The 17,598-nt window shown below is 35.1% G+C and overlaps 1 protein-coding gene across 3 annotated transcripts in view; it reads left to right on the plus strand.

The window, feature by feature from the left end:
* The window catches only part of LOC115456027 (solute carrier family 41 member 1), a 76,957-nt gene that overhangs the window by 39,131 nt on the left and 20,228 nt on the right, over window positions 1-17,598 (plus strand). The window contains exons 1-2 of one of the 3 annotated variants that reach the window (XM_037440172.1): window positions 2,228-2,988; window positions 8,924-9,054. In XM_037440172.1, the coding sequence (XP_037296069.1) occupies window positions 2,910-2,988; window positions 8,924-9,054 (210 nt within the window). In that variant the 5' untranslated portion in view covers window positions 2,228-2,909. Of the gene's footprint in view, window positions 1-2,227; window positions 2,989-8,314; window positions 8,711-8,923; window positions 9,055-17,598 lie in introns of those variants that run through there. The other 2 variants (XM_037440175.1, XM_037440169.1) reach the window with 2 other exon arrangements.

Consider the following 17,598-nt stretch of genomic DNA (forward strand, 5'->3'; position numbering starts at 1 on the left):
TGCTATTATCAAAGACTATTATTAATATCAGTAACAAAATTGATAACAAACATCTAAGTCATAAATAATTCTCTGATGAATCGAAACTTGACCTCCATGATGAATCAGAAACTAACCCGGATTTGACAACAATAAACACAAACATACATTAATTATTCTTATCAGATGATCGGTTTGGAATCTATTTCTGTGTTTATAAGGAAATCGGATTTAATGTCATTTTCCTTCAGTGCCTGTCCGTTGGTGACACACTAAGCCTTGATGCGTATGCGTCATAAATAAATCATGAATTCCGGATGAGTTAAACATCTGCTGGTGGTTGGATATATTTTATATCCGCCCGGATAGCGACCACTGTACACAAAGTGTTAAAGCAGCAATAAAGGCACACATGTTTCGTGTCCCTGGATCAGCTTGTGTATATCCGTTTACAACAATTGTGTCGACTGTCGAGGGGTAATCATCTCTCGTCAGTCGACATTCTATTGGATCTCCACTTACCATCAGATGCAGTGGGGTTCCCATGCTCGAACAAAACGGTGGGGCCATTTTTAAAAGAAGAACTCATTTTTCCTACCTTGATCCGTTATGCTATAGAAATAACATAGACTAACGAGTCATTCTCGAAATTAACACATTTCTGAACGTAAAAAATTCAATAGGCTTTGTCAGCCTGAAAAAGTCAAAAATATGTGTGTCACTGCGCTTATTAATATGCCTACAAAGTTGACATCCTTCCTTGTTTCATAATTTATGCTCGTCACACGTGTTTGTGTTAGTTGGAGTTAAATCGTTTAATTAGAAGTTAGGTTAACGGGTAGACCTGTCATTATTGACTTGTTTCTGGTAGCGATTCTGCCTGTGTTCTTGGAAAAAATAATCCATATTACTACAGGAAAATGAGGGCCATGAACTGGCAAGTGCAGCGTCGAACATCCCCCACGACGTGGACAGATTGCCTCATAAAAGGCGCAGGAGGTCGCTGGATGCGGGCCGCTTATGGAAATCTTTGGTGGAGGCCCATGTTCAGCAGTGGACATCCTGCACTCCACTTACCATTAGGTGCAGTGAAATCACTTGTCGTGTCCTTAAAAACAAGTCGATTTAAAGTTTTGAGTTTGTTCAACTACTTTTGTATTGGCTGATTGTACTGTTTTTTACGATATCTCTGTCTAGACTTCCTCGGCGTCGTTTTGCAGTACGATTGCCTTCAGGTCTCCAGTACAATCCCCTATGAGGTAAACTGATTTCTGTATCGGATTGGAGTCTGAAATTATACATGTGAGTATGCTGGTGCCCTTTTTTTATAATATATGAAGGAACATCCCAAAGATGTGGAAATAGGCGTAATGTTATAGTCCTTAAATACAAAGAGTCAAATCTGCTCACTGCTCTTCCTAAATAAGTTTGTTCACCGAAAATCGAACCTTGGACTGCCCGCTCCTGAACTTTGTGAAGATTGATTACGTAATTATTGTGTTTACTGCCTATTGTTTGAGAAGAGTAAATAATATTATGGAAGTTTATTTTATGATAATGTACACGTGAATTATTTTACTGAACTGATAAAGATGTAATGCTTGTGGTAACGTTCGACTTCGGCTGCCATTTTAATAAAAAAATATGCTGTACCTAAGAAAAAAAGTTTTGTCTTTGAATGGGTGCAGAGTAATCGACATCTTTTAAATTAATTTATTTTTATTCAGTATGCCTCTAATATTGTTTACAATTTTTTTATCATTTAATCAAAAATACAATAAAGGGTATCTATCATACGGTAGATAAAAATCACACATTATTTATGGTATCGCTACGTTACCGATAACTGACACAAGATGGCGTAATTTTAATTTTTTATTATCTGTCAAAAAGTGCAAGTGTTAATTAATTAATTATGTGTGTTTGTTTTTATGCAAAACATGCTTTTCATTTTATTTACATATTTTTATATACTAGTTTGACTTTGAAATGAAACAGGTAAAATTATTCTTTATTAACAATATACACTTTTTTGTTAAAATGTGATTGTGTTAGAAAAAATACCCATTTGGCTAAAAAAAATTATACTTAATAAGCAATTTCCAAGAATTGCTTTGAAACAACAATTACTTAACTGCGACAGACAAATACATAATGGCCGTATAACGATTATGTATAGACTAACGATATTATAAACAATTTCATTATCACAAAATGCAGTTGGCGGGTACGCATTCGTACCCTCATTACCGCTTGCATAAACTCGTATAGTGGTTCAGTCGACAAAAATACTGAAAGCTTGAAGTGGTTTAAATTAAAAAAATATTTAAGTATCAAAATGTGACTGTCTTGCGTGAAATAGTAAAAAAAGTTTTGTTAAAACGTGTTAAAAAAAAAACAAAAAAATGCAAAAAGATCGTAAAAAAGTTTATAAACAGTTTTAAAAATAGAATCACCATTCTAATTTTAAATTGTGACATCGTTAATAAACTGGAATGGATAGGTATATAATAAATCTTAAAAATAACGATATTAGATTTGCTTTTGCGTAAATATTACTCAATAACCAGTGACAAGATAAATCATTGAAACTATATATTATTTTAAAAGTCCTTTCTTTTTCGACCGCGTAACTAAAATGGCCAGTGTTCTTATAACTGCCGGTATTAAAACATGTGTTACAAATACACAAGTTTTTATTATAATATGTTTTGGGAACTAAATCGTCAGCGCAAGATCTTAATTTCAATGATAATTATATTTGCTCTGCCATCTTTTATCTATGAAAGATAGGAACCTTACAAAGAAGGTGCTTCAGCAATTCAATACTTTTTTGTGTAGGAAGCGAGTGAGTTCCGTAATCGATTGTGCATTTAAATCGATCATTTAGTGTTGTAAGTTCTGTTGTGTTGGTTGTTAGTGATTTTGGAATGTCGCTCCTGAGTTTTGTTACAATGGAGGGAATATTTGATAAATACTGGCGCAGGATGCACGGATACACCGTCTTAGGTAATATACTTTGATATTTCTTTAGAAAATAAGTCATTTACCCCGCTGTTGAGTAAGCCTTGCTTGGCTTGGACCTTTTACTGATCTAATAAGGAAGACTTCACTTTTGACACTCTTAAAAACAATATTATATGGAATGTAATTCAACAATATTGTTTGAAAGTCAAGGTCTTTTGTTAGTCATTTCGCAACAATGTTTGACCGCGGTTTTATCTATCTATTTGACTCATAAGTTCACGCTTTTATCCGAGGTCGACAGATACTATTGCCATATCGTGGTATTCTAACCGGTATTTTCAATAAATGAACTGATTATTTTTTTTCCACAATTGACCAATCAGAGCTAATGATTTTTTGACACGCTCACAAATGAGTTATTTTGATTGGTTCATTCGGAATCAGATTAAAGATTAAGATTGGGATCGTGCCTTAAACAGCTGTTAATCGAAATACATTTGATTAATCCGCCGCCGAAACTATGAAAACTCTCAAGGCTTCTTTAGACGTTTCTGTTGTAACATCTCTTGTCTTACTTGCCATTACTTTTACTTTTACAGTTCATAACTGGCTAACATTTGTGATTACGGGTCATTTTATTGTTCGCGGCGAACCAGGAGAAATTTTGGTCAATGACACCCAAGTCCTTAGTTGCGAAATTCATTGCTTTATTATAGGTGATTGTTAGAAATCTAGATAGACCGGTTTTGACGTAAAGAGTAACGGATTGAACGTGCGGCATGGGAAGATTATATTGTTACGGATTGATTGAGTGTAATTATTGTCAGGCTTTTTTATTAAAATTGATTGATGAAACAAGCATGCTGCTCGCCTGATAGTAGTATCGCTTATAAACAACTGCAATACACACTCACACCTTACACCCGAAGATGTAGGCAGAGGCGCAACTACCCATATTAATTGTTTATCTCCGTCCAACATACGACGGTCAATTCCGGTTTGATACAAAGGAATAGAAACTATTAATATTATAGATCAGCTATTGCCTGCGGCTATACAGGATTTTTTTGGGATAAATAGCTATAACATTCAGAAGTAATATAGCTTCCTATTAGTGAAAAAAAAATCAATATCGGTTTAGAAGTTCTTAAGATTAGCGCGTTCAAACAAGTCAACTTAATAGTATAGATTGAGGTTGTGGCTTACATTTCAGAACTAAATCTAACTCTAGTTTTATATTCAGTCTTTTATTTCGAATATACTGCACTTGTGTGTCAGCTAATTGTTTAGTGTTATGTAATAATTTGTTCATGCTGTGACAGCCTGTAATTAAAACAGCAGCAGCAATTATTTACTGAATTGTTAAAAAAACTATGTAACTTGTATGTTTTGTTGGCTCTTCAAATAAACGAAATAAATGGGACAAAATAGTGTGTTAGTTGGATTTGTAAATAGGCATAGAGATCATAGATCTTGTGTTAACTACATAATATTCTTAAACTCTTCTGTCCAACATCACACGGTACAGTGGCCCGTGGAGCACACTTAACTGCCCTGCACCCAAATTTAGACCTTAACTTATGTCGTCTAAAAACCAATCTTCAATATTTGCCATTCTGTCGACTAGAAATTGCTAGACTGTTTTCGGAATATTGTGTTGGATGATAAGGTTTTATACAGCGTCATGCCGACATTGCGTTACTAAATGATACTACATACTTATCGTCTGGAAAATAATACAATAATAAATTACTTGGACGGTGGATGTAAAATAAAAAGTGTAAGTATCGAAAAAAATAAATGTCAATAAAAAGTAATTTAATGATATTTGGGTTTTCCTGCTCAGTATTTGTCCGGAGTCTGGAATTTGTGCCCGATGTGGCGATAGGCTATAACTATAAGATCATGGGACGGAACACACTTGGCGAAAAGTGGGTGCCCTGGTTGCGCCTTTTCATACCCCTTCTGGAATAAATGTGCGTTTGTTTTGTTTTGTACAAAGTTATTTATGTGTTATTCTGATGATTAACCAATATTACTGTAAAGTTTCATCCAAATCCGTTCAGTAGTTTTTTCGTGAAAGAGGAACAAACATACATACATACATCCTCAGAAACTTTCGCATTTATATTAGTAGGATGTATAAAGTTCTGTTGCTATCCTGTTCTCTAGATAACCTAGCAAAAATATTTTTTGGTTAAAACAAAAAAAACAAACTCATCACGCCTTCATCCCCGAAGGGCTAAGCAGAAGTGCAACTAGCGCATCCACTTTTTGCCATGTATGTTTCCCATGATGTGATGGGGATAAGCCTATCATCATATCAGGTGTCAGGAACAAGTGTTTTTATTTTAATACATTTTTTCGTAGCGCAGTTCGGAGGCCTAAACGGCAACCTTCATGGTCCAGTAATATAGGATGTAAGTTATTTGACCTCTAACAAATAGACAGTGAGGAAACAACCAGGCCAACATAATTGTGTTTACTGGCGAGGAATAATCAGCTCTCGTCAGCCGATAATGTACCCTACTCCGTATATCTTTACACTTAAGGGTCATTTTGCCGTGCGGTATACAAAAACGATACAATAGTTTATAGGCAGTAAATCTAACTAGAATCGTAAAATTATAGACAGATACAATTGCCTCGGCGTAGTTGTGTTACAGTACGCAGAGCCGAGGTCTGGGTTCGAACCCTGGAAGGGCAAAGTAATGGGTTTTTCTACTCAGTATGGGTTCTGTGACTGGAATTTGTGCCCCGTATGACGATATTGGCCCCCTATCCCATCATGGGACGGAATACGCACGGCAAAAAGTTGTTTAGTTGCGCCTCTGTTTACCCCTTCGGGGATCGAAAGCGTGATGTCATACGATTATCTATCTACAGTATTTGATCTCTAAAATGAAAATAGCTACGAAGAATATTAATTACTAACGTATAAGTCTAATTAAAGCCATAAATGATCTATCGCCAATAATCAGAGATATGACCAATGTTCTATCTCTCAATAGACTGGTCATTATTACATACCATCAGAGAAATCACGTGACAGCTAAGGTCAACGGTAATGAAGAAAAATATTGTAATATGACCTTGAGTTACGGTTCACTTTCGCTTACGTTTAACTATTTTATAGTTTAATTGTCAAGTGCAGGCCTTATTGATGATTTAAGCAGTGTGATAGTAGACTAAGATGTATGTACCTACCTAATAGAGACTTTCCCGCCTTCACACTCATCATAGAACTCCTGTAAGCCAGGATCAGCAGTGGCACGCATTTTATGACACCAAGCGCTGAAGCTCGGCGAGTCTCGGGGAAAACTTGTCATTATCCCGCAACGAAATTAATCAAATAGAAAGATAGGAAGTAGTTGGAAATATTTATTGTCCACTTCCCTCCATAGCGATGCGGGAGATAAAATAATGAACTAGAGGCGTTTTTACTTACCTAGGAGAGTTCGAAGTGTCTATTTATATAGCCCGATTCATAATGGCTTTCAATTATATATTTTGTATACGTGCACGCTAAAGTAAACCCTCTGCAACTGGTAGTAAGTGGAGTCCAATAGAGTGTCGTCTGACGTGAGATTTACCTCTTGACAGTCGACAATTATGCCGGCTTGCGCAATATATTGCTGCGAAAACTCGCTAGCTCAACCTAGCTTAACAAACATAAAGTTAATACGGTATTACTATTATGCTCAACTGTTTAAAATATGTTTTGGACTCTAAGAAGCAACTCCTTACGGTCATAGTCTGCCAGCCTTGAAGATTGCGGAGGTCAAATTCCAGTCTTAATAAAAGATTGTATTTTAGCCCCCGTTATCGACCACCTTTATGGATCTATCGATCAATTTTCATCAGATAAATATTATCAAATAAATCATTGTCGAGATTTCTTCTACTTAAGAAACCATTAATATATTAATTGTTATTTAAAAAGACTAATTAAATGATAAACAGCTGAATTATAACTATAAATATCATGATTTTATTACATATTTTATTTACGTAAGTTATTGCATTTAAAGATCTAAGTCGTATGGCCAATGTCCTGGTGAGTCGTTTAATATGTAAACTTAAATTGCTATCCCTTTATTCTGCTTTGTAATGTCAGTCATATATTATTAATAGGCTACTGCTGAGATCGACGGCATTTACCATTAGTGTTTAGGCCTTTGCCAGCAAGGACTGTATCACGCGAAACCCCTGGAAATGCAAGGCTTTTTGCAGGAGGAGCGCCGACTACCCTTACCCCCAAACTATCTGTGAATATGCCTGTTTCTTCTACATGCCGTTAACTAGCACATGTATGCTACTGTTTCGTTTTACTGGCATGTATCTCTGCCTTAACTGCGAAAACTCATTCGGAAAATTACTACACAATCGCCATCATCAGTCACAGGGTATCCTGTGCTAAACATGGGCCTCTCCCAAAGATTGCCAGACCCACCTATTTGAAACAGCCCGCATCCAATGACCTCTTGCGCCTTTTACTACATTATAATTATAACCGTATATAACGGTTATTGGCCGGTATTTATTGTACAATTAATAATTTAGCTTCAAGAGGTTGTTTACCATATCACATTATGTAACTAGAAAGTGTCTGTTATTGATAAATGCGCAAATAACACAATTTATCATTCAAGTGACTTGTTTTCTTTGCAAGCTATTTCTAAAGTGCATTGAAGCCATTATAATTACTGGATGTTAAATTGACTTATTGCTCGCGGCTTCGTCTGCGTGAAAAAGTTTTTCCGGGATGAAAGTCCCGCTTTATTTTCCCCGGACCTATAACCTTCCCAAGGTCTTAAACTATCTCCATACCAAATTTCATAAAAATCCGTTCATTACATTTTGAGAAAATATATAACATACAGACAGACAGAAAAGGGGACTTTGTTTTATAATATGAATAGATAGATACATTTCCTTAGATATTCACCTCAACACCAGGTGTACTGAACTCACTATCTTATAATAATGATAAAAATGCAGATAATACTGTGCACTAATCAATATTCAAAATATGTAAGCTTGATTAGATTAGGTAATTTAAAGCATCTTGTATACCTACAGCTGTTTTCAATAAACGATCCCTATCTTCAATCTGATTTTGAGGATGAACCAATCAAAACAACTCATTTGTAAACATGTCATTAAAACTTTGTTCTGAATGGTCCATTTTTGAGATAGATCGAAAAAAGCGATATGGATAGTTAATTGAAAATGATTAGTTAAAAATGATTGATTGAAAACGTGTTAATGTGAAATGATGAGATAAGATTGTATCATAATTTGAATACTGGTCCTGTAGCACATTGTTATAGCGGCGGTAGCATAGTTGGTTGTGGAACGGACTGCCGAGACGAATGTCCGGAGGTTCAAAAACCAACGGCACACACCACAGACTTTTCGAAAGAAATTATTTGTGTATTCTTTGTGAATTATCGCTTGCTTTAACAGTGAAGGAAAACATCGTAAGGATACCTGAGAAGTTCTTTGTAGGAATTTCGAAGGTGTGTGAAGTCTACCAATCCGCACTAGACCAGCGTGGAGGACTGGGACTAATCCCTCAGAAATAGAGGCTCGTGCCTAGTATTTTATATACAATACATTGTCTACAGTTGGGCACGTCTAAAGATTGAGTTTAGATATTCCATACTGGTCTAGTCGGATTAGCAGATCGTCATATTGTATATTTTTATGGCAATCGACTCGCCCCCTAGCACATCATGGGACGGAACATTCATGGCGAAAAGTGAGTACAATACCTGTCTACCACTTCAGAAAAAAAGCGTGATGTGTTTGTATATTTTTTACTCAGTATTAGCCCAGAGCTTGGATAAGTGTCCGAAAATTGGCAATAGGGTCACCCTCTAATATGAGACCTTACTGGCGAAATGTGAGTGTGATGATCCTCTGGCTACCCCTATAAAGGCACGATGTATAAAGTCTGTTTTGTTTGTTGTAGATGAAATTGAACCACCGGACAACGCTTACAGCATGGCGTCGATAAATTCCAACGGGGACCTCAAGAGTCCCGGCGACCCACCAGACAAGAAGGTAGCAGAAACCGACGCTGAGAAACAACCACTATCTGGGGTAAGCATTATTTGGACTTTTTTATGTACGGGCACGATAGTGTCCCCACTGCATGTGGTTATAAATGGAGTGAAGTCCAGTAGACTTAACTGATAAATGTTTATTCTTCGCAATTAACAATTTACCTGTTTAAAATCGGATATAGACTATGACTTTACACATTGTTGTCGATATTCGGACCGGTACAAGTAAAGTGTAGTTAAATTATGACTTAGATAAGCTAGGGGGTATTGCTCTGAAGGGAAGTGGACAATCAATATTTCCAACTCCTCCCTATCTTTCTATTTGATTAATTTCGTTGCGGGATAATGACATATTAGTTTTCCCTGAGACTCGCCGAGCTTCACTGCTCGGTGTCATAAAATGCGTGCCACTGCTGATCCTGGCTTACAGGAGTTGTAGTGGTGGATGTGAGGGTGGGAAAGTCTCTCAAAGCTAGGGGTACAAATTGCGACGTTGATTAATACGTTAGTCTTAATGACTGTAAAAAAAGCAACAGTAAAGCTACCAATGTGTTTAGAATGTGGCAAAGCAATACGAACCAACGTCGTGTTATTGTAATTGGTTGCAAGACTAACACGTGATCGACGGATTCGTCTTTCGACCAATTATAAACGTCGAAATTAAACGACATCGAATTACGAGTCGTGTTTTCTTGTGGTAAACACGACACGGATGTCGGTGCCGTTTATTTGTGAGGATTGTGATTGGTCAACGCGTGAGTCACGTGTTAATCTCTCGACCAATCATAATTAAACGGCCGTTCGTATCGTGTTTAAGCCCATATTTTAAGGGGAAGTTTTCTGTGAGTTAAAGATAAATCTAGTATAAATATTTATAGGTACGCGATTAATCCATGGGCGTTTGAAGAGGGGTGCAAATAGGTACACATGAAACCCCCTGCCAAGAAATAATCACAAAAAATATAAGTCAATTAATAAATCTGCAACAATAGGAACTATCGACTACAGAGGTTTTATGATAAAGCATTTTCAAAAAACTGCGCGATTTGAATTTGAAAAAAAATCCTTCATGATATTATGTAGTATAGTGCGTAGATGCATATGTACTTCCCTAAATCTTGGCGGCGCTCATGGTTTAATCTATTGCGTAGGGGTAATTCCTCGAGGTAGTGCAGGTTGGTAGACTATATATCTTATAACTATCTATAACTACGTACCTAAGAATAGGGTACCGGACCCATTTTTGTTCTTTACTATTATCAAATATTTACGTTATATAAATTATAACACAAAAGGAATAATCAAAATTCGGTAAAAAAGCAACAAGTTATAAGTCTTTGAAAGTCGGTGGAAGGGGTAATTAACAAGAAACAGAAAAGAGACGAAATACCCACATTTGACGTTATCGGGAATTACGACGCGTGCGAAAGAAAGAGATGAAGCGATATCCCTACAACGCGCCCCATTCTGCACGTTACAATATTTAAAATATGAATTACTAGTTCATTTTTTAACCAATTTTTATGCAGTTTTCGCAGGAGTGCTTCTTTTTCGTATTATTAACCATTACATATAGAATAATGAACAAAATCAAACATAGGCCGTTTCCCTATTGCTCAAGCCATTACATAATACGGGCAAAATGCAGATACATTTTACTTTTCTTTAAGTCTGATTGAGCCAATGTTAAATCCAATAGAACGAAAAAACATTATTATCGTAACAAGTTTCAAATGTTATAGAAACTTATTCATTTACCAATTTAGATTAATATTACTAAAGTAATTAAAATATCTTGGATTTTACAGATTTTCTACTTGATACCGGGAATATCTCGAATGATAATAAAATGTTTGATAAATGAACATATGTTATTTGTATAATTCCATAAGATAATTTCGAATTTTTGATAACTAAGTATTAATTGCGAATTTATTAGTTTATTGCGTCACTAGATAATTTGAATAATTGCAAGGAAATAAAAACATAATGTTATGAGATAATGTATTCTCTTTCCCTATATACTAAATCGTAGATTATTCCCGTCTGTATATATAATATTTTAGGCGAAAAAATATTGAATATGGTAAGAAAAAAACGTAAAATAACTTGAAATTGTTGTCTGTTTACTTAAATGTCCGTTAGCGTATCAGATTAAACTCATAGCATTCAAATTTATATACTGAAATATTAAGTTTCTGTGTAACATATTAAGGTGTCAGATGGTGTTTCTACTATTTATGGCAGATCGTATCGCTTACCACCACGAACGGCAAGCTCGTCTCGTCATTCAAGGCAATAAATAAAACCTTTTTAACAAGAAATTAAACCGCCTCATGATTATTAGTAACACACAAAAGTAAAAAATAAAAAAAAAATAACCGCCTTCGAAAACCACTAAAAACCAAAAAATAATTTATCCATTACCTATATCCTGATAACCAATTTTGGAGTCGGTGCCTAATAACAATGAAACGTTGTTTTCGTAATTTTTTTCATGTATTTATCTAGCTTAACTAGCAATTTTAATGACTAATGTTTAATTTTTATTAGGCATCAATTCCAAAATTGGAAATCAGTACATAGGTAATGGGGCATTCCACGTGAAGCGGGCACGAAAAAAAACTCGATGTCTCAGATTTTCGTAATATTTGATTATGTTATACCTGTATATGTCCTCGATCCAGATACAAAATATTATTAAAGTGTAAAGCCTGGTAAGCGAGTTAAAGGACTTTGAAGTATTGACTGGCCGGCTGGTACACGCCACTTCGAATCCAATTATCAAGTTTTTAAATGTTACAATAAAATAAATAAAGCAATGAAATAAATACTTCATTTATTGAGCTTTTTTTATTGTATTTTTGAAATTGAAAAATGTTTTTTCTTTGAAAAAAATATGTTTGAAAGTTTCAAACTTGAATTTCACAAAGTTGGCATATTTGTATTTTTTTTATTTTTTTTCTAAAAATAGCTACTATTGTATAGATAATCTCTGCGAAGTTTCATAATGGGCTGAGAAGTAGTTTAGGAGCTAGACCGATTACAGTGCCGAAGCGCGGTGGTCGCCAGAAAGAGCGAAGTAGTAAAAACTTTCAATTAAACTAAATACTTTCGATTAGACTATTTTATCATGTTTTGCATCGCTCTAACGATTCAATTACATCTGATTATAATATAAAAAAATATATTTATATTACTGACGGTGTACAACATTTGAAACTTGGCAAGGATAATCTATATACAATATTGGCTATTTTAGTAGAAAAACGTTATTATATAAATATGCCAACTTTGTGAAATACAAGTTTGAAACATTAAAATATATATGAATAATAATAATAAATAGTAGTAGTAATAATAAATATGAGTTTGTGGCATTGATGTTCTAGCCTATATGTATAAGCAGTCGGGTATCGTGAAGGCTTTTGTTTGATGCGTTATGTAAACTAGCCTGTGTCTCCAGGCGTTTTAGGTTACCACTGAGACCGTCAAATTGCCCTTCTGCCATGTGAAGTGGCACGAAAATGAAATTCTGCATCTTTACCACAATCCTGTTTGAAATATAACAAGTTAATACAATTAAATCTTTTTAAAATGTTGTTGTGCACCGTCAGTAATATAAATATATTTTTTATATTATAATTAGATGTAATTGAATCGTTAGAGCGATGCAAAACATGATAAAATAGTCTAATCGAAAGTATTTAGTTTAATTGAAAGTTTTTACTACTTCGCTCTTTCTGGCGACCGCCGCGCTTCGGCACTGTAATCGGTCTAGCTCCTAAACTACTTCTCAGCCCATTATGAAACTTCGCAGAGATTATCTATACAATAGTAGCTATTTTTAGAAAAAAAATAAAAAAAATACAAATATGCCAACTTTGTGAAATTCAAGTTTGAAACTTTCAAACATATTTTTTCAAAGAAAAAAACATTTTTCAATTTCCAAAAATACAATCAAAAAGCTCAATAAATGAAGTATTTATTTCATTGCTTTATTTATTTTATTGTAACATTTAAAAACTTGATAATTGGATTCGAAGTGGCGTGTACCAGCCGGCCAGTCAAAACTTAAAAGTCCTTTAACTCGCTTACCAGGCTTTATACTTTAATAATATTTAGTATCTGGATCGAGGACATATACAGGTATAACATAATCAAATATTACGAAAATCTGAGACATCGAGTTTTTTTTCGTGCCCGCTTCACGTGGAATGCCCCTAATGTTAAATTATTATTTGGTTTTAGTGGTTTTCGAAGGCGATTTATATTTTTTTTATTTTTTACTTTTTTGTGTTACTAATAATCATGAGACCAAAGGGCAAACGAACTTTCAAACATATAAAGAATTTACTAAATCAGTAGATGCCTCTTCGAGTAACTCCTCACTGTTAAGAAGTTGTACCTTCCATCATCAGCTCAGCTACTTAAGATGATGATTACCATACGCAAGTACTTAAGTTACTTCATAAAATTTGCGAAAAACGATATGAGTGTTTATAAATTCTGAGGGTTGCCCTCGATTTCTCCAGGATCCAATCATCAGATCCTAACTTGGTGACCATGGGACCACTTAAGAAGTATCTCCTTTCGAACAAAAAAATAATTTTGAAAGTCGGTCATAATTGGTGGAGCAGTCGCGTAACAAACACACGAAAAAACATACAGTTGAATTGAGAACCTCCTCCTTTTTGTACGTCGGTTAAAAATAAGGGAAGGTGTTTATTACTACCGCTCAGCCTTCGTGGGGTTGGACTGAACAGTGACTTAGTAGTTCTGTTAAGTGAAGTGAAGCCAAAAGGAAATCTTAACCGGCAACAGATTCATCCAAAGAGGCAAAGTTATATCGGCCTGCTTAATTGCTCTTTCACGCTCCACTTGAGGAGGTTACTGCTCCACGTGGGTGGAGCAGCAGGCAAAAGCTAGTCCAAGATATAATATAAATTTCATCTAAATCCGTTCAATGGTTTCTGCTTTCGATTTAAATTAACATCTAAACATTTCACATAAAAAATCAATATTATCTAAATAGGGCACATTTTCCATCTGGCAAAGACCAATACCGGCTTTTTCTAAGAACGTATAATTAATAATATCACGAATTATCATTTAAAAATAATATACATACTACTAATTATCCTTTTTTTATAAACATCGAATCATTTAATGTATGATAATATCATGATTGATGGCTTTTTAATTATAGTTTTAATTATACTGCTATCGGACTGAATCAACACATTTATAAATTATGTGTTATATATTTTGCAAATCATTGATACCCGATGTGGTAACCCTAGTGTTGTCGAAATGGACCAATTGGGTGGCAATATTTAGTTAATTCCATAGATATTATAACTAGGGTTGGTAGTCTTATAAAAACGTGGTTATTCGAATTAGTTAGTTTGATTATTTTGATGAACACTCTATCCTAGTTTTTAATAGTATGTAATTATAATAAAAAGCATGAAGGTCGAATAAATGGGGTGGAAATGCGTTCCTTACGAAGTATATTTGGTGTCACCATTGCTGACCGCATGAGAAATACAAGAGATGATTGTGAATTCATGGAAGTTGTGGTGACAAAGATTGAAATATGTTATAAAGGTTTGGGCACTATGTTCTATGTTGTAGGACTCCTTTTTTCCGCACTTAGCCCGTTGTGCGTAAGGTTTGTGCACGTGTATGGTTGAAAGATGGACACGCAAAGGTATTATTAAATACGGATGGTACGGTTGGAAGAGGGCGCCCGGGAAGAACGTTCACTGATCAAATAAATGATCCATAAAAAGTACGTCAGGAAGACGCTCTATAGGCAAAAACCTATGAGAACTGAATGTAGAAGAGGCGAAAGAAGTTAAGATCGTAGCTTGGCGAAGGATCCATATAACTCGATTCTTACCGGCTTCCTTTTCGTAACTTATGTAAAATCTAATTATTACGAGAATGATTTCCAAACTGCATTTATGCACATCAGTAATATGTATATATTGTGTCGCATTACACGCAACATCACGCATTTATCCCTAAACGGGTATGCAGAGGTGCAACCAAGGCACCCACTTTACGCCAAGTGTGTTCTGTCCTATGATGTGATAGGGGGCGAGCCTATCGCTATATCAGGCACAAATTCCAGATCCTGGACTGATATTGAGCAGAAAAACCCAAATATCACTTTGCCCGACCCGGGATTCGAACCCAGAACCTCAGAGCGCTGTCGTACCGCGCGTGCAGTACAACTACGCCACCGAGGCAGTCGGATTACCATTTGGAAATTGTCACCGTTCACCTCTAGCAGCATGTGACGCTCAATAGTCTCTGCCTACCCTTACGGGGTAACACCGTGACTATGTATGTATACTTATAATAAACACGGAGTTTCAAAACAGGGCAAATAAATTTCATAAATAGACTCCAATTATTACTCCAACTAAATAAGCCATAAACTACGAAGAAATAAAGTTTAATTTCATTAAACTTTGTCGTTTCTTTCCGTTATTTTCTGTACTACCGCGTACCAAGACATCGTAACCTCAAACCTAGAAATGTATTTAGGTCACCTGTATGTTAAAGGGCTCTCTGCTTGGCATATTTGCTTCGGAGAAAAGATTTTTAAATTGTAAATATTCTTGTGGTTGGATGCGTTACTAGAAACTACGTGAATAGAAATAAAAAAATTGGAATGACATAATATACTATTGATAAGTCTGTCCCATACATTTTTTTTCTACAAATTCTGACTGACCTCCGTGGCGTAGTTGTACTGCATGCGCGGTACAGCAGTGCACTGGGGTCCTTGGTTCGAATCCCGAGTCGGGCAAAATGGTGTTTGGGTTTGGGTTACGGTGTTTCCCTTCACCGTTAAAACAAGTGATAATTCCAATAATACACACATGATGTTTAGAAAAATCAGAGGTGTGTATCCTTAGGATTTGAACCTGCGGACATTCGTCTCGGCTTTCGTTTCACAACCTACTAGACTGTCGCCATTTAACGCCCTTAGTATCTAACAGGAATCTATATCTATATATATTATAAAACAAAGTCCTCTTTTTTGTCTGTCTGTATGTAAACGATTTTTTCAAAATCTACTGAACGGATTTTTATGAAATTTGGTATGCAGGCAGTTTAAGATCGTGGGAAGGTTATATGCTATTTCCTATCCCGGGAAAATATATAGCGAGATTTTTATCCTCCTTCACTAAGAGCTAAGCCGCGAACAAAAGCTAGTATATCATAAACTATTACAAAACTGTGTCTCAGTTCTTGCGGAAATCCTGATCAGCCTTATTAGCATGAAGAAAGAACTTCGCAATTACAAACAGTGCATAAATCAATGTCATGATAAGAATGATACACGCAATTGAAATGGACTAATCAGGTTCACAATGTAGAGATTTTTAATCATTGAAAATGTTCCAGCTTTTTTATTTTTCTGCGTATAATTTTATTTTAATACTAGCTTTTGTCGGCGGCACCGCCTGCGTTTTCGGGATAAAATGTAGCCTATAACACTTAGTAAGGCGCGTTGGGGTAAGATCGTAGGAGGTGTAACATCGTATAAATCAAATAACTCGCAATTGTGTTATAATTTTTGTTTTTGGACAACACTTCCTACGACCCCATTTTCTTCCTGACGTTGCACTAGTTCACATGAATGATTCCGTCAAGTAAATAATGTTTACGGTGCTAACAAACAAAATATCGGTATTTCGTCGTTCCCTGGCAGATCCGGATTAACCCCATGCAAGAATATGCCTAATTTTATTTTAGTATTTACTGTTTTCAATTAATTTTGTAGTTATATAGTATCATAAAGGACATAAATCTTGTGACTTGTTTATTCAAATTTGTCAAAACATCTATATTCCCTGAGATCCGATCTTTACGCGTACAATTATTTGTCGTTAAAGAACGGATAAAAATCGTTCGATCTAGCACTTGTAAAATATTGCAAGTTTGTGTCAAAATTTACCCACGAAAACGTCTGAACTCAGTAATTATGTAATTTTTTTTAGCTCGGGTGAATGATCAATTTTGTTTATTTGTTATTTATTTACACGTGTATGTACTATTTTTTCGAATATTTTTAAAAATATCTACAGTGTCATTCATGAGGAGTAAGATCGTATGCCTTGAACTTCTAAAAAAATAAATTTCGCTTCTAAAAATATCTCTCGATATTTTTAAAGATTTTTGAATGTTTATGAATGACTATCTAGATCAGAATATGCTCTTTTTATGGATTTTAGAATCCTTGTATCATAGACGATTTTAGATAGTAGTCTGAACTATACCTGTAAAGGTCCTATCTTTCTCACACATTTCTAAAAGTATGGTACTTTTTTAAAGCCTTATAAAACATTAACTGTTATTTTTAAGGAATTGAAAAAATATATACCACTTAGTACATTTAATAACATGTAGCTAAGTTAATGATTCATTATGATAACTCCTATAGAATTCTTGTAAAAAAATAACCCGAGAAGACTGTTTAACACGTCGAAAAAGCGTCCAATTTAACCCCAACGCACCTTACTAATGTAATTTCCTATTAGTTAAAAAAGTTCCTGAGATT

Source organism: Manduca sexta, chromosome 3 (genome assembly GCF_014839805.1).
Source record: "Manduca sexta isolate Smith_Timp_Sample1 chromosome 3, JHU_Msex_v1.0, whole genome shotgun sequence".
Lineage (NCBI taxonomy): Eukaryota > Metazoa > Arthropoda > Insecta > Lepidoptera > Sphingidae > Manduca > Manduca sexta.